This window comes from Micropterus salmoides, unplaced genomic scaffold, assembly GCF_014851395.1.
Source record: "Micropterus salmoides isolate LMB-PRFRI ecotype aquatic unplaced genomic scaffold, ASM1485139v1 Ms_hic_scaffold_4, whole genome shotgun sequence".
Taxonomy (NCBI): Eukaryota; Metazoa; Chordata; class Actinopteri; order Centrarchiformes; family Centrarchidae; genus Micropterus; species Micropterus salmoides.
Genome location: NW_024043372.1, coordinates 13721438 through 13747762, shown reverse-complemented (window position 1 = coordinate 13747762; position 26325 = coordinate 13721438). Strand labels below are relative to the sequence as shown.

The window sequence follows — 26325 nt, the reverse complement described above, 5'->3', positions numbered from 1 at the left end:
TAGAAAAGTATTTGTATTAATATGGCAACCTTGATTTCAACCAAATTGATATGAATAGTTTTGCCTAGAATTTTTATGTGGCTTATATTTCACATGGTTTGGTGTAACGTTCAATGCATCCTCCTGTGGCCCTCTGTGATGAATAATATTAAACTGCATTGTAACTGAAAGCTCTTACATGTGGGTCAATCTTTTACAAACCTTTTTTTTTTCAGCATTGCACATGGATATGTTGGGTACATGTTAAATCACTTACAATCCTGATTTGACTGGAATTTAGATTAAAGTGACCTTAATCCTTCACCTGACTCCACCCAATATTCCTCTGCTAGCCAGCCAAGAGAAATAGAGAGGGGGGGGGGGGGGGGGGGGATTGATTTCAAGGCAGAAATAAATGTGTTACTGTGGTGACGTTCGGAGGAGACAAGAGAATCCGGGAGTGAACTCATGACCTGCTTGGATTTGGCGATGCACCGAGGAACAATAGCGGGGAACGCAGCCAGAAAATCCAACTCTGTCTTTTTTTAATTGTTTGTTTCCATCCCACTAATTCCATTTAAATTCCTCACTCTTCCACTAGATGAAGCATTTCTCTCTGGATACAAATTAAATGTCTCTGAAAGCACATGTACTCACTGTTTACTCCGCTGTGAGTCTGACTAACAGCCAAAAGGAGAGTCTATGTTTACTTTCATACATGAAGAAGCTGTGAATATATTTTTGGATGTGAATAATAAGCCTCATTTTTCAGCAGCACGAGAATACTCATATTTCACTTGTCCCTATTTTCACATGAAATGGCTGACATCCAGCCTGCCCTGCCCAGAGTAAGATTAATTGGCCACAGCCATTCTTCTGCTGCTGTACAACACCGAGCCAAGCATATGCACGATCACATATATACACACTGACACGTCCATAAAAACACATACACACACATACACCAACAAGTGGCTCCTGAGCCTCTGTTGAGTCAGCTCCTCAAGAATCAACATCTAGCGCTTTGGCTTTCCCCCTTGAAGTCCACAGAGAGAAAGAGCAGCTATGGCAGTGTGACACAGAGCAGGGAGAGAGAGAGAGAGTGCACAGCAGACTGTAGAGAGCAGTAACGGTGACTGTCGCCACCTCATCACCGTACAAGGAGGATCAATAAAACAAAGTCAAATACTTCTCACCTTCTCTGTGGCTCTGTTCAAAGATCTGTTGGAAAATTGTCCAAGAGAGAGCAGTGGACCAGATCTCCACTCATTTGCAGGAAAAGTTATATTTACACTCAAACACTGAAAGTGTCCTGACTCCTGCTGTAGCTCACAGAGACAGTAGAAAGCAGAGACTGCAGAACATGTAAGAGAAAAACACTAGTATGGATAGCACTCACATATTCCCATCCAGTTTATCAAGTCTAAACACAATGTGATCATATTTATATTACCCATTTATGAAATGAATGAATGTGGTAGAGCATAGGATGTAGCAATAACGTAAAGCAGTAAAATCCTACAGCACCTCAGTACACTACATCAGAAGGTAAACAACGGGAACATTATTTTTATTAGATTTTAAAATCTCTCTGAGGTCTTTCTTGCAACTATTTTGATAAACGATTAATTGTTTTTTGTGTAGTTTCAGCTTCTCGGTTTGTCTTATGTGATGTTAAACTAAATATTGTTTAGTTTCGGACTGTTGGTTTTGACGAAATTAGCAGTAGTGATGAATGCTCATTAATAGTCCCAGAGCCCAAAGTAAACTCTTCAATTAGAGAAAAAGAAGCAAATCTTTTTTTCTTGAAAAATTATCAAAATTGTTGGCAAATCTTATTTAATAGAGAAATCAACTTATCTCTACTGTCAATGCCAGAATGCTGTTGGCTTCATGTTTTGGAAGCCAGCCTATTTGGGGGTCAAAGTTTAATTTAAGTTAACTTTGACCCCCCTCACTGACAACATTAAAATAATGTCCTGTGTTTTTGTCCCATGCTACAAAGAAGGTGCCTTTGAGGTTTTTGGACATTAAACAGTAATACAGTGATTGAGATAGTTAAACACAGCCTTTCATTTTCTTACTTGGCACAATACCAACTAGGTTAGAAACTTCACATTTGGGCCACACTGCTTACCTGAGCAGCATGTTTGCCTCGCAGAACCTTTTGCCTGTCATTTTGGTGCCCATGTTGACAGGTTAGGGAAGCGACACGTCATCTAGAGATTCTGCATCTCGCTTATTTTTTCCACGTTATGCAAAACAGACAGTGAAAATGATCTGTTGACAGTCAAATCAACATCACACCAGCAGCATTACACATTTCACTACAGTTTTAATGTCTATATCTGTAGAACATGTCACAGACACAGATAGACAACAAATATTAAAATGTTCTGTATCCATTTCAGATTAAAAGCCCTCTAGTGTTTCTGTGGACAGAATTCCTTCATTTGTTGAAAAGGCTTTTATTGTATTGTATTTATCAAAGGTAAACTCATTATGGCAGTGCAGCAATGCTGTGGACACCACATGCGCACCACATCCCCACAGTGGGGCCCAAACATAAGAGCACATGTGTGAGTTTCAGGATATTCACAATAAACGACTACTGTAAAATGTCATGGACAAGACAATGAGAGAAAAGTGTAGATTCTGTGTTTTTGTTTTGTAGAGGATTTCGAAGGGGATCGCAAGCTCAGTGAGCAGTAAAGCTCTGGATTTTGACCATAGATAGCGAGAGGCTTTGATAGTGAGAGCCATTGTTGGACAGATCCCATCTGATTGTATGAGGATAAGCTGCTAGGGGGATGCGGTCAGAGTAAAACTCTTTTAGGCACTGTCATTTTTCCAGAAAGGGGGTATCCATCATTCCTTTGATGATGGAGTTTTAATTATTAGATGATGGGGAGAAATGGGCCGTGGAGCGATAAGTGATCCAATAGAAAAGTTGTCTTGGGGCATTAGCCCTTCAGATATACAACTGTGTGTGTGTGTGTGTGTGTGTGTGTGTGTGTGTGTGTGTGTGTGTGTGTGCATTCTCAATAAGATCAGTTATCCCTTCCTTTAAGAAGTTCTCTGTGTATAAAAGATAGTGTGCTGATACATGTATACTCATTCACTATTACTTAAATGATAAACCACCACTTGCTTATTCAACAGTTGTGTGGCTGACTGTAATGTCCAGTCATATTCATGCAGGTGGTGTACAGCATGGCCATTTAAACCGGTCACATTTTACTCTGCTCATTAAGCTCATGCTAACATATTTTGCAGTCACAGCTCCCTCCCCCACTGCAAATGTATCTGTATAACCATTTGCTGTAAATGGTAAATCCCTTGATACACGTGTATCTGACTGAACTAGTGTGCATGCAGGAAACACAGCATTTTTTGTTCCATTGTTAGGTTATTAGTTAGTTCAGGTTTATTAAATCTTGTTGAGAAAAAGATCACTATTGCAATAGAGATATAAGAAGACTAGTCAGCCAGGCAAAACAGTCAAGTTTATTCATATAGCCCAAATAGCAAAAATCACAAATTTGCCTTAACGGGCTTTACAACAAAATGTGTTAATTTAACCTCAGTTGTCTTTTGTAGTTCATTCCAGTAGCATAGTTCCAGAAACCACTTTTCCCCAGATTTGGTATGAGGAACATTTAAAACTAACCTGTCCTGTGATCTGATGGAACAGTTGTTCACTTTGAACTAAGGATGTTAAATATCTGGGCGCTATGTAGAGCACACAACAAACATTTATTTTCATTATGGATTCTTCTGTAAATTACTCTCAGTTACAATCCATTAATTGATTCATCATTTAGTCTTTGAGATATCACGACCAGAAGTCCAAATCCCCCAAAATTCAGTTTGCGATGATTAAAAAGAGAGCTGTACTGTACTGTTTCGGCACTACATAAACTTTATGTACATTTTATCTAGTGCTTTGAACTAGGACAATGGCACAAAATGAAAACTAGCATACAGTGAGTGGTTTCAGTGTTCTGTTTTTATATATACATAATATGTGCACACTGTGCATTTCCCTCCTTTCACTTGTTCCTCTGTGTTCATAGATGTTTTGCTCATCTGCCCTGTACAACAATCCTGATATTATTCGTCTTGCATTGTATCATAGAGGAATATCATCCTCACATGGTCTGAAGAGAGTAAAAATTATTTAAAACAAACAACAAAGTAATCCACGTGTTCTGAAAACCGTCTGCAGGGTGCTCTAGCCTCCCTTTTAACTGCTGTGTATATTTTAACCTGCAGATCAAAGTGAGCTTAACTTTAAGTGCAACAGAAGCTTTTACATTTTACAGCCAGAGACATAAGTGTGTCTCTTTCTTCCCTCTCTCCCTCTGCGGGTTCCCATTTCAGGTCTGGCTGCCCCGTCTTTGTCTGTCTGAGCCCATCTCTCTCTCTCTCCTTGTCACTATTCGCTCTCGCCCCATCTATCTGTGTCTCTCTCCATCTTCTCATCTCCACCATCATTCTCTTGCTTTCCATCTCTTTGTATTAACATCTCCCCGCCTGCTTTGTTCTTTCTTTTTTTTTGCTCTTTTCGTGCTCCAAATCCTCACGCACAGCCCCTTTTTCTCAGACTCCCCGACTGAGTGGCCCTATTGCTCTGTCAATGTAGAACAGAGTGCTGGCTGTTAGTGGTGCCCCGACGTCATGGCACATGGCTGCAGCATCCTGGCTATAAATAACTTGGTCTCGCGGTGCTCAGTCCAAGACAGAACCGAGAGCCAGAGGGAGAGCAATCTGCTGTCTCCCTCAAGAGTTGCTCAAAGGGGAAGGCGCAAATAAGGCCGCTTACTCTTTCGCCACAGAGACCTTCATTGTATGTGAATAAAGTAGTTCTGAATTTAATGATTTTTCTCGACAAGAGCAAAAATTCTGGTCAGGAAGTGGTTCATTTACTCAAAGCCATGGTACGTAACAGGAGTGGAATCAACTGTATTGATTGTCACTGTCACTGTCACAGCACTGCTTTAACACTATGTGAACAAACTATGTTACTTCTGGTATATACACATGTATGTTTACAATCTCTCATTGTCTCTCTGATTAAAAACAACACTTGCAATCAGTGCTAAATCAGTTGGTAAACTGATAATCAATTCATCTGGTAAAACAATCCCAAGCATTTACAGTTGGGTTTCCTCTGCTCGTCGGACAAATTGTGATATTTAATGGGAATTTGTCACTTTTCTTCTTACATTTTATAAACTGAACGATTAATGTATTAATTGAAAAGAACAAGTAACGATAATAAAAAAGAATCTTAACTTGAAAGATTTGACAATAACATATACTACAGACATGAAGGTGAACAGACAATCCTGCCCAATTACATTTTTTGTAGCTTCCATGTCACCCATAAAAGTATAGTTGTAGCCTCTCTTTGGTATTTACATTCCCGAGGGTACAAACTAGTGACGGCAGGACCGTCTACGTCCCCACAGAGCCGCCGCAGGATGTAGAAGCACAATGAAGCTGTCGTTATTCAAGCAGCAGAACAGACAAAGATATTTGTTACCTCAGTCATGTGTATTACAATAAGCACCTGCAATTCTAACCAGTTCTAAGCAAAACAAATACTTGTTAAAATGTCTGAAACTTTCAAAATCTATTAATCCTAACTCATGAAGGTAGAACTGCTTGTGACAGTTAGTCAAGTCTTCCTGTGGCTACATCTCAATAAAAAAATAAAAGGCAGAACAAACGCCTAGGTGAGTTTTTTGGAAAGAAGAGAGAAATCAGAAGTGTTCTTTTATCATTTTGCTGCACATGGTATGAGTGGAACAGTCACTGCAAAAATGGATCAACCAGCATCTGATGTTGTTTGTAATCCATTTTGAAACCTCTTCTGTAAATCAATGAGCTTGTCAATGATCTTGCAGAGGGTCCGGTCAATAAATCTCCCCAAGAGTTGGATGCTGCCCTTCCAATGTAGTTTACTTTGAAGATTTGTATGTGTAGGAGATTTGCCTCGTGCCCTTAGTCTGTGAACTTGTGGACAGATGCTTCTCGATGGAGTCATGATGCCTACAGCAAGCTGTCACCTAAATAACATCACATTGTTTCTACTGTTGTGTGTGTTTTGAGGGTAAAAAGCTGCCAAGTGTTTGAACATTTCTTATTCGTTGTCTGTGTTAGCTTTCAAACTCGTGATGTCATAGTTTGTCAGTGTACCGAAAAACTGATTTAGATGTTCCAGTTTGCGTTTCTCCGGTGGCCATATGGAATATATAGCACGGCACATATTGTGAAGGCACACTCCATTAGTTATGGTTGTGTTTCTCTGCATTTCTGACTGTGGGCACTTTATGCAGTCGACAAGCCTCCCCTTGTCTCCTGGCAGACGCCCTGTTTGAGCTTTCTGTTTTTTGGTTTTTCTTTACTTGAATAATACATTGATGAATGCATAAAAGCCGGTCTGTTTTTGAACGTTGTAGTTAGTGCACAAAAGGGTTATTTTGACACGAAGAAGCTCATGTCTGGCTTGTGCTTTATTCTCTCAACTGGCGTCTTTGTTCTTTATTTCAGTCCAGTCTAAAAGTTTGTGTATCTGTTCCTTCCAGGTGACAGCAACCCCAAGGAGAGCAGCCCCTTCATCAACAGCAGCGATGCAGCCGCAGAGAAGAGCCAGCAGTATGACGGCAAGAACATGGCCTTGTTTGAGGTACGGCCCAATATTCTGCACACGCACACATAGGCACGCACTGATTGGTTAGCACACACAAGCAGGCATGATTGTAAGAAGCAGGATACACTCATTCTCACAATTCAGTGATTGAATAGGGGCACTGACATCGATTAATGAGGGTAATTACTGTGTGAAGGGCATGTGGGAACTTCAGGTTAATGCAAGCAAATCTCACACTGCTACAGGAAAGAACTTCAACGAGGCAATTTGCCACAGCTTTGCACAACTGTATTTATATTGTGCTCTCAGTAAAATTTGCAGATTAAACAAGATCAGAAAAATCAGAAAATGTACAATTTACTTTGTGAGCACGTTATATGTTTTCTAGTTGGGTGAGAATTTGCAAGCAACTGAAATAGCAACTTATCTACAGTGATCTGAGGCAACACTCATCAACTACAGCACAATATTAATGTTACTGTACTATGTGGGTTTAGCTCACAGTCTCACACATCTCTATACTTCCCTTTAAAACGCTGATAAAACACTGACTCCAGCCTTCCTGTTTGTGTTTGTGTCTCTGCAGGAGGAGATGGACACCAGCCCCATGGTGTCGTCTCTTCTCAGCAGCCTGGCCAACTACTCCAACCTGCCCCAAGGTAGTAAGGAGCACGAGGAGGCCGAGAACAACGAGGCTGAGTCATCGCGCAAGAAACCCGTCAAGGTATGTAATGTAATCTGTGTATAAATGTATACATATGGTGCGGTGCAGACAACAGTACATTCATGTATGTACTGTAAACAGGCATATTCTATATGGCGGAGATAACATAGTTTGACTCAGGATATTATGTTGTGGTACATCAATCATACGGATGACTTCCGGGTGAACGCTGGCGCTATTAGCTGCCGCTGCTCAGGGAGGGAATTTTAAACCTTTTAGTACTTCTAAAGCTTCCTGCACTTATGAATGCATGGATGCATCTATGAACTGTTTTAAACTATTTTAAGGAGCCAATCCGACCTGTGTATCCACGCTGATTAAGCGGGTTTATACGCTGGTTTTGGTACGTGTTGATGCTTTCTGCGGTTGCCGGTTTGCCTGCCAGTTACTGACTGTTCTTCGTGGTACCTCTGGCCCTTGGATCAACTATGAAGATCACTGAGCTACTGGTGCAGATGAACTACATCTGGGTCGTCCTTTCTGCTATATACCATTCTGTGGTATGGTCGATGCTCCAGTATTCGGCGGCGGGAACTTACTCAGCTCCGTTTGCGGCCTTTTAATCTTCCGTCAGCTCCATATCTTCCCTCGGATATTGTGTACATACCACGTCGGAAATATATACATCTCGGGTCTTGGCGGAGTTATAACATTGATGGCTCATGTCAAATACGGACCTTTTGGTCATCTAAACCACGCTCACTGAAGAGGCTCTCACGGACTGTCGATCACAGTGTATTAACCAACCTGGCCAGATCGGTTGGCAACGATTCTGGTAAAAACAATTTTTCCTTTGGATTATTTAATATACGATCTCTCTCTAATAAAGGACCTATGGTGTACGATCTACTGTCTGACCGTAAGTTTGACTTTCTCTGTCTAACTGAGACATGGCAGAAACCAGACGACTTTTTTCATCTAAACCAGTCTGTTCCCCCAGGATATAGTTATGTTTGTAAATCCCGTGATACGGGACGGGGAGGGGGGCTAGCAATACTTTATAAGTATCTCAGCTAACTTTGTCTACATATTCTTCTTTTGAAACAACTGCCTTAAAAATCAATGGTGCAATTCCTACCATCCTCACAACTATTTACCGTCCTCCCAAGAGCAATAATGCCTTCTTAACTGAACTATCTGAACTTTTGACTTATCTATCTTCCATGTCTCCAAATGTAATCATTCTGGGTGATTTTAACATTCATATAGACAATGTCAGTAATGCATTTACATGTGAATTTTTATCATGTTTGGATTGCTTTGGTATGCAACAATTTAACACATTGCCCACTCATACTAAGGGGCATACTCTTGATCTTGTTTGCTGTTCTGGTATAACACCTTATAATTGTACTGTTTCTGATCTGTCCATATCAGATCGATCACATTTCAGAATATTACGAACATTGATGTGCCTACTCTTGCTGATGAACTTGCCATCTTCTCCAATAAAATAGATTTATCTACGATGAACTAGTTACATACTACAATGATGGACTGAACATGATTTTAGATGAATTTGCACCTGTGAAAACTCGAAAGGCCGTAGGTTAGAGCGGTTATATATCAGGTCTGGCCTTACTGTTCATAAAGAAATATATGCTGAACATATTCGAAATGATAAAAATGCACTGTCCAAGGCTAAATCTGATTACTACTCCAACATAATTGGAGTTAGTAATGGGAACTCCAGGTCCCTTTTCTTGGTGGTAAACAATATTCTGCAATCACCTGATTCTCTGCCATCTGATATGTATTCCACTGACTTATGTGATCGTTTTTTGACTTTTTTTGCATCTAAGGTTGAAAATGTACATCAGCAATTAGGCCTACTTACTGGTACTCTTCACAATGACTCCTGTCAATCTATCACTTACACACCTCCCAACTCTGTTTTCTTTAACTTTACACTACCAACTACTTCAGAGATAGTGGGTCTGATAGGTAAATCTAAATCTTCGACTTGTCAGTTAGACCCTCTACCTACTCCTTTAGTGAAAGCTTGTTTACCAGCCCTGTCACCATTGATTACTAAAATTGTTCATGCTTCACTTGTTTCTGGTTCTGTATCTTCATCTCTTAAATCTGCTATTATTACTCCCATTCTTAAGAAACCAGGGGGTGATCCATTTAATTTTGATAATTTTCATCCAATTTCAAATTTACCATTTATCTCTAAGGTAGTGGAAAAGTGTATTGCAGTTCAAATTCATGAACATCTTTTTAATAATAATTTGTATGAACAATTTCAATCTGGATTTCGTCCTCAGCACTGAGACTGCTCTTGTCAGAATAACCAATGATCTACTGTTGGCAGCTGACTCTGGGCTTTTTTCCATACTTGTCCTTCTAGACTTGAGAGCTGCTTTGATAATGTCTCACATAAGATACTTCTTGACAGATTAGCTTCTATTGGTATTACTGGCACTGTTCTGTTTTGGTTTAGGTCATATCTATCTGGACGCAGTCAGCGTATCCAATTAAAAGGTTTTCGATCAAGAACATCTATAGTCACTACTGGTGTTCCCCTGTCTTGGGCCCGCTTCTTTTCATTATTTACATGCTCCCTCTTGGTTATATTTTGAGGAAATATGGGATTCATTTCCACTGTTATGCGGATGACACCCAACTCTACTTGTCTGCCAAACCCACTGATTCTTTCCCACCACCATCTTTGTCCAGCTGTTTAGCTGAAATTAAAGATTGGCTTTCCACTAACTTCTTGAAGGTAAATGGCAACAAAACTGAGGCTTTGCTTATTGGCACTCGATCTGTTTTGTCTAGATCTTATTGTGAGAAGTGACATTGCAAAGCTCTTTCTTTGTACATTGACAATACTGTAATCTATCCTTCTTCACAGGTTAAAAGTTTGGGTGTCATCATGGATAGCACACTATCCTTTGAAGCTCAAATTAATAATATCATGCGGATTGCATATTTCCACTTGCGTAATATTAACCGACTCCGCCCCTTTCTTTCAAATAATAATACTGCAGTTCTTATTCATGCACTGGTCACTTCACGTATAGACTACTGTGATGCTCTTTTCACAGGTGTTCCCTCCAAATTGCTACATAAGCTTCAGTTAGTTCAGAATTCTGCAGCTCGTGTTCTTTCTAGAACTCCTTATACTGAGCACATTCCTCCAGTTCTTCAGCGATTGCACTGGCTTCCAGTAAAGTATAGAGTTGAATTTAAGATCCTGCTACTTACTTATAAGGCACTTCATAATCTTGCACCCCAACACCTTACACAACTTCTCCATGTTTACACCCCTTCACATGCTCTCAGATCTTCATCTTCAATTTCTCTTGTAGTACCTTGGATTCGACTAAATACCATGGGTGCCAGATCTTTTAGTTATGCTGCCCCCCGCCTATGGAACTCTCTTACCTTGATGTTCGCACAATTTGGGTAAAAATCCGGAGAAGATGACCTGCTCTTTTTGTTTTGTTTTTAAACCTGTTTCTACTGAAAATCATTCTGAACTGCAAACAATTAGTTTTAAGTGTGCTGCACTAAACACAAAACCACTAATGGATTTTTTTAGGGTCATTGTGTATAATAATTTCTATGATGCATTATAATGCTTGTAACTGCTGACATTTAAATATACTTAGAGTGTGCTTAAAAGCAGTGTACTGTTATCAAATACATATGCTGGAGCTTTCCAAAGGAGTTTCTGCAGTTTCATAAAGCACAGACTAATGATTGTATTGAATATTATATAAATAATAATGTTGAAATGATAGCTTAAGATTTCCGCACAAAAAGGGCAGGGTTTTAGTTTTTAACACATGGCTGCTTCTAAAACAAATTACTCAAATCAAATTAGACCAAGCAGACTCCTACCGATGCAGTGTGCATCAATAAATCACTTTCCTGTGGATATAAATTTCCTGCGGTAATATTATTTATTGCGCATCCTTGACAACTTACTCACCTGAGGAAGGGTTGTTATGCTTGTTGCCAAGGGATGGTCATTAAGTGTTACCAAATATAGATTTGTACTTTCCGTTAGATTACATCATGAATCGCTAATAGCAGAGTTTTTGATTGTTTTGTTAACACACTCACTGGAGAGAAAGAAAAAATGCACCAGTTTAGAACTTGTCAATCATTCTCTGTTGGTATTATAAATCCCCTGTTCGTGTTACTGGATTGCATCTTAAATGCCACTCACTAATGAGTTCCTTCCACATCATCCCCTGGTATTTTCTGCTGTTGGGTGTTGAGATGTCAGCAGGAAGGAGTTTACTTTTCAGGCTTTTTTTCCCATCAGCACTTGATAGACAGACAGGCAGCTACATTATTAATCCTTTGGGAAATCGTGGTTTTAGCAGCCAGGCGAGAAGTGACATTGCAAAGCTCAAATGAAAAGAGACGCTGATAATGATGATAGTAATGCAAATAATGAGAGAAGTTATTAGTGTGACAGACTTGTGGGAAAATGCACTGATTGGCATCTTTACATTTTTCACAGTGACGTTTAAAACTGTGTAACTCCATACTCAGACCATGTGGGCTAAAACACAGTTTGGCCACAGCAGGTGGACAGCTTTTCTATGACGTTTGTCTTAGTCTGTTTCACTTTCTCTCAGATAGGTTTTCCATGTTGTTTCTCACTTTGAAGCAAATCATTGATGATGACCTTGGTTGCCAGTGTACCTATCTGATATAATAATACTTTCTCAGCTGTGAATCTAGATAGTCCTGTAGATACACAGTGGATACTAAATGAAAAAAAAAATGGAAATGAAAGTGGAGATGAGGATGATAAGTATAATTGACCTCATAACAGAATTGATTTCTGAATGTGTAAATTTGTATACAAAGTATAATGACAATAACATCATGAACAAACAGACAGTTAAAGTGCATACAAATGGAGAATTTGTTTTTCTCATTATACGGTCCACTTACTTGGTTTTCTAGAGATTTCAGCCACATCTCATCAGCGTACAGATTTTACTTATTTGTCATGGAGATGGTTCAGTTGTTGTCACACTGGCGGCATGACTCTAGGGATGGAAATGGCTTTAATCCAGACTAAAGTATCTCAGCAACTATTGGAAGGATTGCTGTGAAATGTTGTGCAGACATGCAAGTCTCTGACTTTGGTTGTTTGTGGTTTTGAAGGAAATGTATTGGCACTGAATGGATTGCTATGGAATTTAAAAACATGTTCCCCTCAGGGTCACCTTTTATAACTTTGGTGATCCCTTAACTTTTCATCTAATACCATCATCAGGCCAGAATTTTAATTTGTCCAATACTTTTACGTTTAAATACCTGCAAAACGAATAACTTTCCCATCAGCTGCACTTTATTTAGTACTTTGTTTACTGCTAATTATTAAGTGTTGGCGTGCTAACAGGCTAAACATTATACCTGCTAAAGTCCAGCATGTTGCACATTGACATTAACATTATGCACAAAAGCGCTGCTGTGCTTAAAGGTGGGGTATGCAATTCTAATCCACTACATGTGTTTTTGTCAAATTCAGCAAATATCTCCTCACGGTCCACTAGCTGTCTATTCAGTGTGTGCGCTGCAAAAAAATCTGCCGTTTGTCCACAGCCCTGGCTCTGTAAATGTAAAACAACACAACACTATCGCAGCCTTTCTAGCCATGGTGTGTGTGTGTGTGTGTGTGTGTGTGTTAGGTAACGTTAAATAACTTACTTATTGGTTTGCCAAGATATGCTGTTGTTGTGATGTTAGCAATAGTAGCACAGGAGAGTTGTGAGTATTGCTGGTGTGCGGGCTCTTGGACCATCTCTTCCCCTCTGCATGTTAGCTTTGGAGCAGCAACTGTAGTAACAGTTCGTTAACCCACAACTTAGCTAACATTGGTTCTATTTCGTATAGGCTTCGCCCTCAAAGGCTATCATTATTGGGTTTACCTCTTCCGCGTGCCTGTGTGGCACTGAGAATTTTAGTCTACGCCCACCCACAGCGTGGGCCTCTCCTACGTCCGCACCTTGTATATATACAACGGTGAGACCCAGCCATCGGCTCCCATTTTTCTTCAGCACGGAGCTGTCTAAAGAGCAAAAGACTTTCCAGCTAGAAAACAAGAAGAACGATGTCTTCCAGCAAGCCGGCCAGAACGGGGCGAGATGCCGCGGCGTCGGGGACAGGACTGTGTTCTCCCACCCCCTGGTGAAGCGTTTCCTTAGGGGGGTGCGGAGGCGGAGGCCGATGACACGGCCTGTTGCCTCACAGTGGGATTTGCCGCTGTTTACGAGCCTTAACCCAAGCCCCGTTTGAAAAAGTAACTAAGAATTTTAAGTCAAACTGCTATTTCTAAGGTCAAGAATAATGTCTAAGCACAAGAATGAAACAGCGTGATGGATAAGGATGTGCAGAACCCCTTTGGATGACAAACAGTTTCTCATCAATCCATTTAAGGAGAAAACATGCTGCTAAACCACAGTAACATGTCATATTTGAAATGTCAGTTCCCCCAAATGAGCAAAAATGTTATAAAACACTATATTTCCTCATTTGCAACTATATGTATCTAGCAATGCAGAGAGTTTTGGTTTTATTTGCAATGGTTTTTGGAAATCTGTATATGTGTTTGAGATTTCTGCCTCCAGCCCAATACAAATGCAAATTAAAAAAACAGCAACAGCAACCTCTGTTTTTACAGAAGCACACAGTTCTCTCTGCTTTCTACTGAAGATGCAGTCCTCGTTAAAACAGATGATTGTGAGATCTGTGCATTATCAAGAGTAATGGGGGACACTGTTTCTAGAAAGAGATGTAACATTTAAACAAGCTTTATACTGGAATTGTTTGCTGGTCGTATATTCCCCCGTCATCCCAGCCCTCCCAGTTTTCATAGATGTGAGGTGTATTGGTCTGGCTCTCCTCAGCTCGGCTAACCCTGGGAGCAGGTCTAATCTTCCCCTGTCACCCCAACCCTGTCAATACTTTAATTAGTCTGCACGCTACACCAAGCAGCTGTTTCTCCAATCAGCAGCCCATTCCACAGGCAATCTCTCCATCGCCATGAGAGGCTTTTCATTAAGGCAGCCTGTGGCGTTTTTTATCGCTCACACAGCGACCCCTCTCCCTCTCTTTCTCTCTCTCTACCCCTATCGCCTTCCCTCTCTATTTCTCGCTCCACTCCCTCTCTCCCTTCCTCGCTCTCCTTCTCCTTCATCATCGGTCCCTTGAGTGGGTGAGTGAGTGAGTTGTGAGAGAGCGAGAGCGAGGCAGCTGGCTTTCTTTGTCGCAGCAGTCTGAAAGCCAAGATTAGAGATTTGGTTGGCATGTGACATGAGGGAGCAGTCTGGAGGTCGCACAGGTTAAGATGGAAACCAGTCACAGCTAATCTGCCTGCGATTTGGCAAAGAAATGCATTAGAACAACACATAAAGTGCATAGAATCAATATTTTTATATTAACAGTGGATTAAGAAAAAGGGTTTGCAGAGAATTATTGCTTGACTCTGCAATTCCTCTCAGGTATTTGGAGCATTTTAACATCTTTCAGCTCGTTGTTTTGGTTTGCAACTTTACTGTGCACTGTTGCCACAACCTACACAAAACCCAAATGCAAAGCACCAAACAGCAGACAAACTTAGCATCTAACTGGTGAACATAGTGGAGCATTTAGCAGCTAAAAGGAGTTGGTGGAGACTGAAAACAGAATATTGGACTTATCTTCACCAGGTGGCCAGATACAGGACTCCAAATGAATGCTAATGTTGCTCTTTCCCTGCTGGATGTGCAGCAACTCTGCAGCCGCTGAGAAAAGCCAGCAGATCAGGCAAAAGGTGGTTCTAAGTTGGTGCAGCCAGAGAAAAGCAACTGCAGTTGCCGGACTCAGAAAACTACAGCCACTTTGCTCCCGTGAGGCTTTAATGTCATGTGACATGGTGACGTTTTGCGGCGCTGGCGAAAGTCTAACAAAATTTCTAACCAGCTTGCCCTAAGTACAGCATGCATCACGTTATATCAGCGCTGCGAAGCGCCGCATGAAGTCAAACCTATTATGCACCTATTATGTGAGAGTTTTTTTCTTTACAACTTGCAGCGCTGCCTCCACGTGTTACACATGGCTCCTAGAGATCTGTGGGACATGCTAGGTTTATACTCTGTATAGTGTATTTCGGCTCTGATTCGTAGTGATTTGTAAAGCGAGCAGCAGTTAAAAATCTGCTCTAAAGCTAAATGGAAGGCAGTGTGGTTTCCATTTAGAAAGATTTAAAAACAGGAGTAAATTGTTCACCTCTCCTGGTTGTTATTAGATATCCGGCAGCTGCGTCCTGAATGTGTTGCTGTTGTCTAATGATCTTTATGGGAAGACCTTTGCAGTAGTGCACCTTGCTGGAGAGAGAAGGCAAAATTACTTTTTTCTGAACCATGTCTCTATGAGAGATACTTGCTGTTTGTTTGGATGATAAAATTTAGTAATTGAGTAACTTCTAGCTTGGCCTTCAGTGTCAGTAGTTCAACACAACATATACAGTATTTGCTGTATAACATCTTGTGCATTGACCAAACTTAACACAATACAAACCATGAAACTCTTTACTTTTATTCAAGTTAATTTTCTAGATTAGTGCTTTTGCCAAGAATTAAAGGAATATTATTCCATACGCTCTCCATCCCTGCATTTTAACAGCGTAATGTTCCCACACATAAAAGTTGTTTCCCTTCTAGGTGTTTTAAGATCCTTGCTCTTTGCTTTGACCTCACTCTCCCACCCTCACTCCCTCCCTCTCTCATTAGACAGATGCATCGGATCAGTATTCCCACAAGCAGCCTTCTCAAGGATGTACCCTGATTAATGTCAATTCATGTTATATTACAGCAGGGTGCACATGAGTTCACAGCTAAACGGGAATTTCACACCACACATTTTGTCAATTTAGTAAAGAGACACCAGGCTAATGGGCTTAGTGGAGGTTTTTGTTCTACAATGTAGGGCCGCAAATCACTATTATTTTCAGTATTGATTAATCTATTGATTATATTTTTGATTAAGTGATTAAATCATTAGTCTATGAATTGAGAAAAGATCATGACAAAATAAATGCTCCTAGGAGGCCAAGATGATGCCTTCAGGTGTCTTTGTTTTATACAAGCAAATTTCCAAAAACCAAAGATATTTAATTTACAGTCATACATAACAAGCAAAGCAAATCCTCTCATCTGAGCTGCTGAAAATTAACTGAAACTAATAATCAATTATCAAAAAAAGTTGCTGATTGTCACATGGATTCACCGACTTGTGGTTTTAGCTCAGTTCAAGAAATATCTTATTTTGCTGTTCAGTCTTTTTTTTTCTTATCCAAGATCAGGTGTCATGTCAAGCACCATTTGCATTACATTATTAAACTTGATTGAGCTGAATTAAAAAACAAATAATCCACCTTTAGGAACTTGAAAAGTTAAATAACTTAAAGTACCGTGGGGTCTTTTTTTTATACTTACTTTTACTATAAGATGTTTTTTAGTAGCATGATTTACCTTTTTGGCAGTTTTTTGTTTCCTACCATCAAATTTCTCTAGATTAAACACTAGTTTGCATATTTGTAGGTTTTTGCAGTGTAGAATGCATTTTCATCTCACCTGTCCTGCACAAATCCAAGCCAGGTACCTGCTGACCTGAATTTCACAGAGCACGAGATTCAGTTCAGCTGCACATGTCCATTAGTGGAGACTGTGGAGACTTTTAGCCTTGAATCTGATAGTGTGCCGAAATAGAGGTTTCACAACTGGTGGGAACACACAAGGGCTTAGTGGAGTCTTTTAACCTAGAATATTCTAGTAACACATGTAGACCCTCTTTCAAGGTGGTGAGCCTTCAGCACCACAGAGGACAAGTCAGTGTTTTACAGATAACTGGTGGATAACGTTTCTACACACTCATGAACACACAGACACACACACAGTGGTGACCGCTGAGTGACTGGTTCATCCACAGCTGGTCTGGGAGGCTGATGTTCGTTGGCCTCTCCTCTCGCTGTCTATTTAATAATTCAGCACACCTGAGCAGAAACACATTTGCCCTATCTGCTCCTGTTTGGCCAGCAGAGCGTGTAGATGGCGTTACAAGCTCCCAGTCTGCCTCCCTCACTGTCATTAGCCTCCCCCCTCCCTCCGCCTCGCCCCTCCACTTCATGCCTCCACGGTAATAAAACTGAAAGTGTGCATGCTCCTCTTCGTTCCTGCCATTTCCACTCCTCCCTTGTTTTCTCCTCCGTTCCTCTTCTCTCCTTTCCTTTCCTCACCACTCTTCTCATTCCTACTCCTCTTCCTACCTCTTCTCTCCCCTCTCGTCCATTGTTACCTCCTCTCCCCACCTTTCCATTTTTTTTCTCTCCTCTCCCCTCCTCTACTCTCCTTTCCTCTTCCTCTTCCTCTCCTCTCCATTCCTTTCCTTTCCTTACCTCGCATCTCCTCTCGCCTGTCTTGTCTTGTCTGATCTCCCTTGTTTCCTCCTCTTCTCCCTCATAGATTCCTTACCTCTCTCATGTTGTTCTTACCAAATAAGATAGAGAAATCCAACAAGAATGTGTTGCATAATATATTACTTTGGTGTATTAATCAGAATCATTGTTAATTGTTGTTATGTGTACACATACGAGGAATTTGACTCCGGTCTTACATTGTTCTCAATGTACATACACAGAACAAGCATCAACAAACAGAACAACAAGCTCAACAAAAACAGACACAAACTACCATGTACAGATATACACATACACTCAACCAACAACATTTGTTGACATCTAGACAATAGTGCAATGGAGCAGAGTGCAAAGGATGCTGGAATAAATAGTTTTTGTGCAGGTATTTTTATTTACATGAGGTAGGTGGATATGAGGTATATATATATATATACAGTATATACAATGTGAACAGCGACTGAATTATAACAATGAAATGCTATACAGGTGAAGTAGATGTTAAGAGTCAGGGTTATTGTACAGTGAGTTCCTGACACTGTGTGTCTGGCATTAACTGTACATCAAAGTAATCGGCTGTGGGTAGAAACTGCTCCTGTGTCTGACTGATTAATTAATAATCATGTGCATTGATAAAGTATTGGTGGAATGCCATTAATCTACTGTAGAAAATGGAGAGAACATTGCTTTCAGCTGGCCTACAAAGACAGGTGTAGCTCCGACAAGGAATTAAAAACATTCAAACACAGATCCAGAGGATTTTCAATGTGCAGCAGATTCTGGTCCTGCTGGCGAGTGTATAAAATTCATGTAAGAAGTGATTGAAAGGATGACACTGGTTTTGCCAGCCTAAGCAGGTTGGCAGCGTGTCCCAAAGCCTGAGGGTCTGGACATTTCCTTTCCTCTCTCCTGCAACTCCTTTCAGATGTATGTAGTCTCCTCGTATTCATACCCCTACTCCTCTGCCCTGTTTCATTTTCTGTCCCCTGCAGCTATCCAAGGAGATTAAGTTGCTTCCCCTTCCCTTTTTAACTCTTCCCTTCTCCAGACTCTAAATGTCTTGCAGAGAGAAAGTGCCTGTTTTTGCTAGCCTCAGCAAATTCAGGAGATATCCATAGGAAAGGAAAACAATGATTCAATACAGTGTATGCTAAACAAACAGTATGAAATTATGGTTTTCAAGGTAGAAATACAAGATTTTTGGAATGAAGGCATTGAATTCTTAAAACTAAACAACAACAATAGATTCTACTAAAACGTATTGGTTAGGTTTAGATAACCTAGATTACCATAATTGCCATAACCGATAGTGATTTTGCGCGATTTAAGTCCATAGCCAACAAAGGAATTAGTGTGCTCTTAATGCTGTGATGCGGTGGATGGAACATGTGCATCTGGCATTCATGCAGGAGACTGTAGTTAATTACCTAAACTTAAACACACCGTAAACATATTTTATTTGTGATACCCACAATCTTTCCCTAAACTTAACTTTGGGTTGCTATGCTCCTGTATTGTAGCAAGCAAGACTTGTAAAATCGTTGGCCAAGATGTCTGAAATTACAAAGCCATCAGTTTTTGTTATGTATTTCTGGTTAAATCATGTCACCATAGGTACGGTTATAAGCCCTTTTAATGCAGTAGTGTAAATGATGCTCAACCCTAACCATAGCATGACTATATTTTATTTGCCATAGCCATAATCTTTCCCTAACCTTAACTACACTGGATCTCCCATGTGCGATAGTGTAGGAAGTCTGATTTTTTAAAACACCAATGCAATGCCAGGGTGTTTGGATATTGCATCGGTGGGCTTCAAGGCTCCACCAAGTACACGTCACAGCTCGATCGAGAGAGAGAGAGAGACAGACAGAGAGAGAGCGGTCGAGCCTGGTGAGAGGCTAGTGGTAAGTGGTAGGGCAGCAGGAATCAGTCAATCTAGTAAAAGTAGGTGCCACGGCAGATGTACTGAAAGGTCCTGTTGTTCGTCTGACACACCTGAGCCATGCATATAGTGGGTCGACTGCACTTCCCAGGGGGTTGTGGGGGTGCAGCTGTTCCTTCCTAGTTCAGTGGTGCCACGCTGGCTTACCTGTGGCTCTGCAGCAGTCAGAGTTGCCTTTGCTCGCGGTGGCCCGCTCCCTGGGGAAATCATCACCCTGCTGGCTCCCAGTCCATTAAACAGACACTCATTCTGCATGTGTGTGTGTGCATCTACGACAGCAGACGCAGGTCGGGTCTGCAATCCTCGTCCGCAAATGAACAAATGAAACACCAATTGAATAAAAATAGAAAACGGCAGTTTCAATAAACGTCCAGCCTTTTTCCTCGACCAGGGTCATTGATTCAATGCATACACAAGCGTTTCATCTGTTTCAGGCTATTTGTCAATATAAAGTCATTGGAAGCATCTATTAGATCACCAGATTTTTTTTTGTTTTGGTGGCTGTTCACCAAACCCACAGAGGTGTTTTATCATGTCCAGGCTCTCAGACTATGTGTAAGCCCTCTGAGTATCTATTATCTGTGTCTGTACATCTTGTGTAACACCCAGGATTTCTAGCAGACAAACAGTGTTTCAAAGCCTGCCTATTGTTGAATCTGGATTATAATTTATCACTCAGCTGTGAGCTGCTGCAGACACTCATACAGCGGGCCAACATACAAGGCCTGCTTGATTGTGGTTTACCATTGTGTGGGAGAGCAGGCAGGGAAAATGACATTTTGCAGTCTGGAGAGGGTTATTGCCTACTTTGGTTATGTTACTCTCCTGTGTTGTGGGGCATAACACCTTTTTATTGTGATACTGAATAGTATTTACACACCTTTTAGGACAGATTAGTATAATCTGTAATCATTATGTTCAATTGCTCTATGCACTTTAACCTAACCTGCTTTCCTCTAAGTCTACGTATGTATGGAAACCATTAGAGGACCAACATAACACTTCATTTTTACAGCACCATTTAAGATTTTCTGACAAGCTCTTCTGCCAAGATTTTATATTTTTTTGGGATCCTGTAGTCAATCCTCAATGTGTTATTTGAATTTACAAAGCTGTATTTTTTTCACATCTACTTTTGATAAACATTAACAGTCTTAAGAAATTGGTATCATTGTTGTAACTATTTTTCAGACTTTGAGACAACTCTCTTTCTGTTTTGATCTGTTTGGCTGCAAAAGAATTGGCCAAAATAAAAGAGGCTGTAAAATATGTGTTCACCTTTTTGACTTCAAACGCCACAAAGTTGTTGTAGTTTTAGAAATCCTATTAAATTAGAATCACCCACCTTGAAAGGACTTACAGAGCCTTCGTCCTCTTGAGGGTGTTATGTCTTCTATTGTATACTACGCTATGTAAATGCACACAGGCTTTCCTCTAATAACGTACCTGTTATTACAAACTGACCTCAGACCACTTTCTGCAGCAGCAGCAGTTTTGGGTCTCACAACAAAGTGCTGATGGCTGGCATACCTTTCTACCTGCAACACCAGACTGCTAATGTATATTACACACCAAGTCCCTGAAGTACCTGTCAGTGGAAACTCAGTCTTTTTAATTACAGCATTGCTACTGGGTGGGAGAGTCATGGAAAAAAAATAATCTGGAGGTGAAAAGAACTGTGTGTCTGGTGTGTTTTCAGAAGAGCTAAGGACCAATGAAATTATCCATGTAGTCTTTTATCCTAATAGTTTATTACTGTTTTCAGTCAACCGTTATTGTAAACACGGGTTAAACATGGGCCTGCCTTTTTTTTTCATGTTTGAAATATGCATAATAAATAAATTTTACACCTTTTGATTTTCAAACTAACCTTTAGATTAATTGAGGAAATACAGCCTGACAGTGATACTAGAACGACTGCCTGACCAGTAGCCTAAATTACCACATAGGAAGCAAAAATATTCCACTAAATGTACATTGCTTGGATAATACAAATGTAGTTTTAAAGGTAAAAGCCCATTCAAGGTTTCTGTATTCTTTAAAAACCTTTATTAAGACCCTTAACAAGCAGATGATGAAAAATCCTCTCCGCCACACACTGAAGGGCAAAGTCACAGGGAGTTACTGATTTGCATTGCTTAGACCACAGACAAATGTGCAAATCATTATCATATAGTGGGGGAAGTGACAGAGATGGACGAGGTTTGTTCTCCGCTGCAACCTGTGGAGGCAAAGATGTGGAGCTTTGATTAAAGCACTCTGAGGCTGAATGTCCAGAGAATCCCTGCTCTGAGGTTTAAGTTGTAGAGGCAAGATTGTGGATTACTTTTCAGCTCTATAGAGGAGAAACACAAATAAATAGCTGCCACTTTAACATAATTTTAAAAACATATGAAACCTACAGAATATTAGCAACACAGTTCAGTTCAGATCTCTTATTGTTCCACAAGTGGAACGTCTTTTTTAATTACAAAAAACAATGATACAATTATAGACATCAAAAAGGTACTAGCATGTAATACAAATAAATTAAAACTGCAACAGTAACAGTAGGGATCACATCAAAATGTAAGTTTGTGGTGTTTTAGAACTTTTATTGCACATGTGATAAATGAAAACTTAAACCTGTTGTGTCTGATTTTGGTCAGGAGGATGGTCTAAGATTGATTGAAATTTCCGTGTGATCTGCCAACTTATGTCTCACAAACTTCCCCATTTCACACATTCAAATAGCCATACCAACAAATGACTGACTGATTCTGAACACTCTCAGCTTATACAGACAAGATAGTCTTTACCTTCTCAGTGTCTTTTATACTGCCTCAGTATTCACATCAAACATCAATTTCTTGTCAAGTTAAAGGTTCTCTATGGAGCTTTAGAAGCTATGGAGGAATGTTCTTCCGTGTGGGTCACTGCTTTGTTTGACTTTGTGCACACATATGAGGACTTACAATTCCACTTACAGCTCTCGACAGTTTCCAGTTCTCGTCCATCAGCAATGGTCTGAGGAGGTTCATTTGAACATTTTCAAAAGGTATAGTGCCTGGTGAATTCAGTATTTCTCAAAGATGGTGCAGAATATATGTGTATGATAAGTTGCCTGCATGCATGTCATGCTACTCTATATCATGTTGTGTTAATGTAATGTCACATAATGATATGACACAATATGTGATTCAGTAAATATGCAGGTAATTTAATATATGATTCAACATGTTTCTAAACCATTTACTGCTCGTCACAACCAAAATCAAGGGTTTCCAAAGCGATAAGCTCACTAATTTCAGTTCCAAGTGTGAGCTCTTGCTCTGTTATTTATCTAAAAGAAATTAGAACATAATTATATTTGGAAGACCTGTTTGGACTTGCTCTCTCTCTCTCTGTTTCTCTCTCCTGCTCTTGCTGTCTATTCTCCTCTCTACAAACAGTACATTATTAATGCTGGGAAGCAAGCCTCTCCAAACAAATCACATATTGTAGCATCAGACACAATATTATTCATGTGATGTCAGTCACTTGTCAGTATGATTTGATTAAAAATCTGGTTTATGAATTCAGCATCTGCTGTCACTTCCCAGTGCAGGGCTTTTTTTTATCCTCCATCTTGTATAGTAATAACCACTTCTGTGTTCAAGGTACTTTCCAAAGCATGTCATTATTTCATGATGCACTTTCTAACTGAAGACAAAAGGGAAATCATTACAGCCCAATCGATACTGGACTGAGATTGATGTTGATAGATATTTCAGAGTTTAAAAAGTCTATCTTCTAAATTGTGGAGTTTCCATCCATGATTGTTTTCTGGCAGTGTTCTTCTTCACTGCCTTTGTTGGCGCATCAATGTGCTTTTGTGTGTGTGTGTTCTTATGCACATGCAAGTTTCAAACAAAACAGAGACTCAATCTTAAAAAACATTGACTGTGACCAAAACCACTCCCGCATTCACTAATTCACTACCCCTTATATAATAAACACTGAATAGTGAGCAGGTGTCACGCTGTGTGCCTGCCTGCCTTGTTTAGTTCTCAGTTTTGTTATTTTAGTCTTTTTTTTATGTTATGTAGTCTGTTATTGTTTATCTGGTTATCTGTCAGCTGGTGTTTAGTGGTGTTTTGGTATTTTCCTGATTTCAGTCCTGTTCCAGTCTTATGTATTAGTTTCTGTACCATCATGTTTGAGGTCTGTCTGTTTGCTAGGTGTCTATTTATGTTCTCTGCCAGTTTCATTAATAATCTGATTTTGATCATTCTGCTTTAGTCTCTGTGTAGCCTTTATTATTATTATTCATCCGCAGCTTTAAGTTACTTAGTATCTGTCTTGTCTCGTATCTTAGTTCCTAGTTTGGTGCCTGCAAAGGGTTTCTGGGCCTTTAATTGGTCTCTCAGTCTGGTTCAGTGGAATTCACAATCATGGGGAAGATTGCTGACCTGACAGTTGTGCAGAAAACCATCATGGAAAGCCTCAAAAGGTAATTGCAAAAGAAGTTGGATGTTCTCAAAGTGCTGTATCAAGGCACATTAATAGAAAGTTAAGTGGAAGGGAAAAGTGTGGAAGAAAAGGGTGCACAAGCAGCAGGGATGACCATAGCCTGGAGAGGATTGTCGGGTAAAGGCCATTCAAATGTGTGGGGGAGCTTCACAAGGAGTGGACTGAGGCTGGAGTTACTGCATCAAGAGCCACCACACACAGACGGGTCCTGGACGTGGGCTTCAAATGTGGTATTCCTCTTGTCAAGCCGCTCCTGAACAACAAACAACGTCAGAAGCGTCTTACCTGGGCTAAAGAAAAAAATAACTAGTCTGTTTCTCAGTGGTCCAAAGTCCTCTTTTCTGATGAGAGCAAATTTTGCATCTCATTTGGAAACCAAGGTCCCAGAGTCTGGAGGAAGAATGGAGAGGCACACAATCCAAGTCCAGTGTGAAGTTTCCACTGTCTGTGTTGGTTTGGGGAGCCATGTCATCTGCTGGTGTTGGTCCACTGTCTCTTTATTACGTCCAGAGTCAGCGCAGCCGTCTACCAGGACATTTTGGAGCACTTTATGTTTCCTTCAGCAGACGAGCTTTATGGAGATGCTGACTTCATTTTCCAGCTGGACTTGACACCTCCCCACACTGCCAAAAGTACCCAAACCTGGTTCAATGACCATGGGATTACTGTGCTTGATTGGCCAGCAAACTCGCCTGACCTGAACCCCATAGAGAATCTATGGGGCATTGCCAAGAGAAAGATGAAAGACATGAGAACAAACAATGCAGAAGATCTGAAGGCCGCTATTAAAGCATCCTGGTCTTCCATAACACCTCAGCAGTGCCACAGGCTGATAGCATCCATGCCACGCCACATTGAGGCAGTAATTCATGCAAAAGGGCCACAAACCAAGTACTGAGTACATATGCATGATTATACTTTTCAGAGGGCTGACATTTCTGTATTCAAAATCCTTTTTTTTTATTGATTTCATGTAATATTCTAATTTTCTGAGATTTTGAATTTGGGTTTTTCATAAGCTGTACGCAATAATCATCGAAATGATACCTAATACAGGCTTGAAATATCTCACTTTGCATGTAATGAGTCTATAATATATTAGTTTCAACTTTTAAGTTGAATTGCTGAAATAAATGAACTTTTGCACGATATGCAAATTTTTCGAGTTTCACCTGTATATGCTTGCTTGTTTCCCTTCAGTTTTGTCCCGGTCATTGTAGCGTGTAGATTCTCTCTGTCTGTCTGTCTGTGGTTGTGGTTGTAGTTTGCGCTGTCTCATCTTGTTACCTGACTGTTCCCTGTTTGTTCTTTGGTTTTTGGATTATACTCGTTTTTTGGATTTTCTGTTGGATCATCTTGTTTGCTTGGACTACTATTATTTTGGATTATGGACTCAGCCACTCAGTTGTAAGTGTGCTCGCCTTTTGTTTGCTTAATAAATTTCTGAACTGCACCAGTCAGCCTTAGTGTTCTGCATTTGGGTCCACCAAACTGCTCCACCACCCTTCCACACCACAAATCCTGAAAGCAGGAAACTGAGATTTCAAAAACTTACTTATCATTATCATTTTGTGTCATCAGTGTGCATGTAATTTTCATTGCTTTGAGGGATTGTTAAAAAAAGAAAGCATCCTGACTGAAAACATCACTAACTGACATGGGATATGCGCAGCCCAGGAGCAGAGGGCTCTGCAGCGGGTGATTAAAACAGCTCAGAAGATAATTGGTACCCATCTCCCGAGCATCAGTGATATCAGAGAAGTGAGATGCCGATGCAGAGCCCAAAGGATACTAAAGGACAGTACCCACCCAGCCACAGCCTGTTCACCCTGCTGCCTTCTGGGAAGAGAGATAGACGTTTCTGCTGCCACCAGACTGCAAAGCAGCTTTTCCCCCCAAGCTATCAGACTTTTAAACTCAAATTCATTGTCAACCCTGCTACATTGAATGTAGTTTATTTCTGTTTACCATTTTTATATTTGCTTTTATGTTACTGTATATTTTCTGCTATGTAACAGAAGAGAGTTACAAACTCAATTTCTCTCCACAACCTGTTGTAATGTGACAAATAAATCTACCTTGTAATCAGAAATTAGTGT

At 40.3% G+C, this 26325-nt stretch overlaps 1 protein-coding gene across 4 annotated transcripts in view; it reads left to right on the top strand.

Moving 5' to 3' along the window:
* slc12a5a (solute carrier family 12 member 5a) overlaps positions 1-26325 on the top strand; it is a 177524-nt gene that overhangs the window by 109824 nt on the left and 41375 nt on the right. For all 4 annotated transcript variants that reach the window (XM_038695837.1, XM_038695836.1, XM_038695838.1 and 1 more), the window contains exons 2-3: positions 6573-6673; positions 7224-7361. In XM_038695837.1, coding sequence (XP_038551765.1) covers positions 6573-6673; positions 7224-7361 — 239 coding nt within the window. The remainder of the gene's footprint in view (positions 1-6572; positions 6674-7223; positions 7362-26325) is intronic.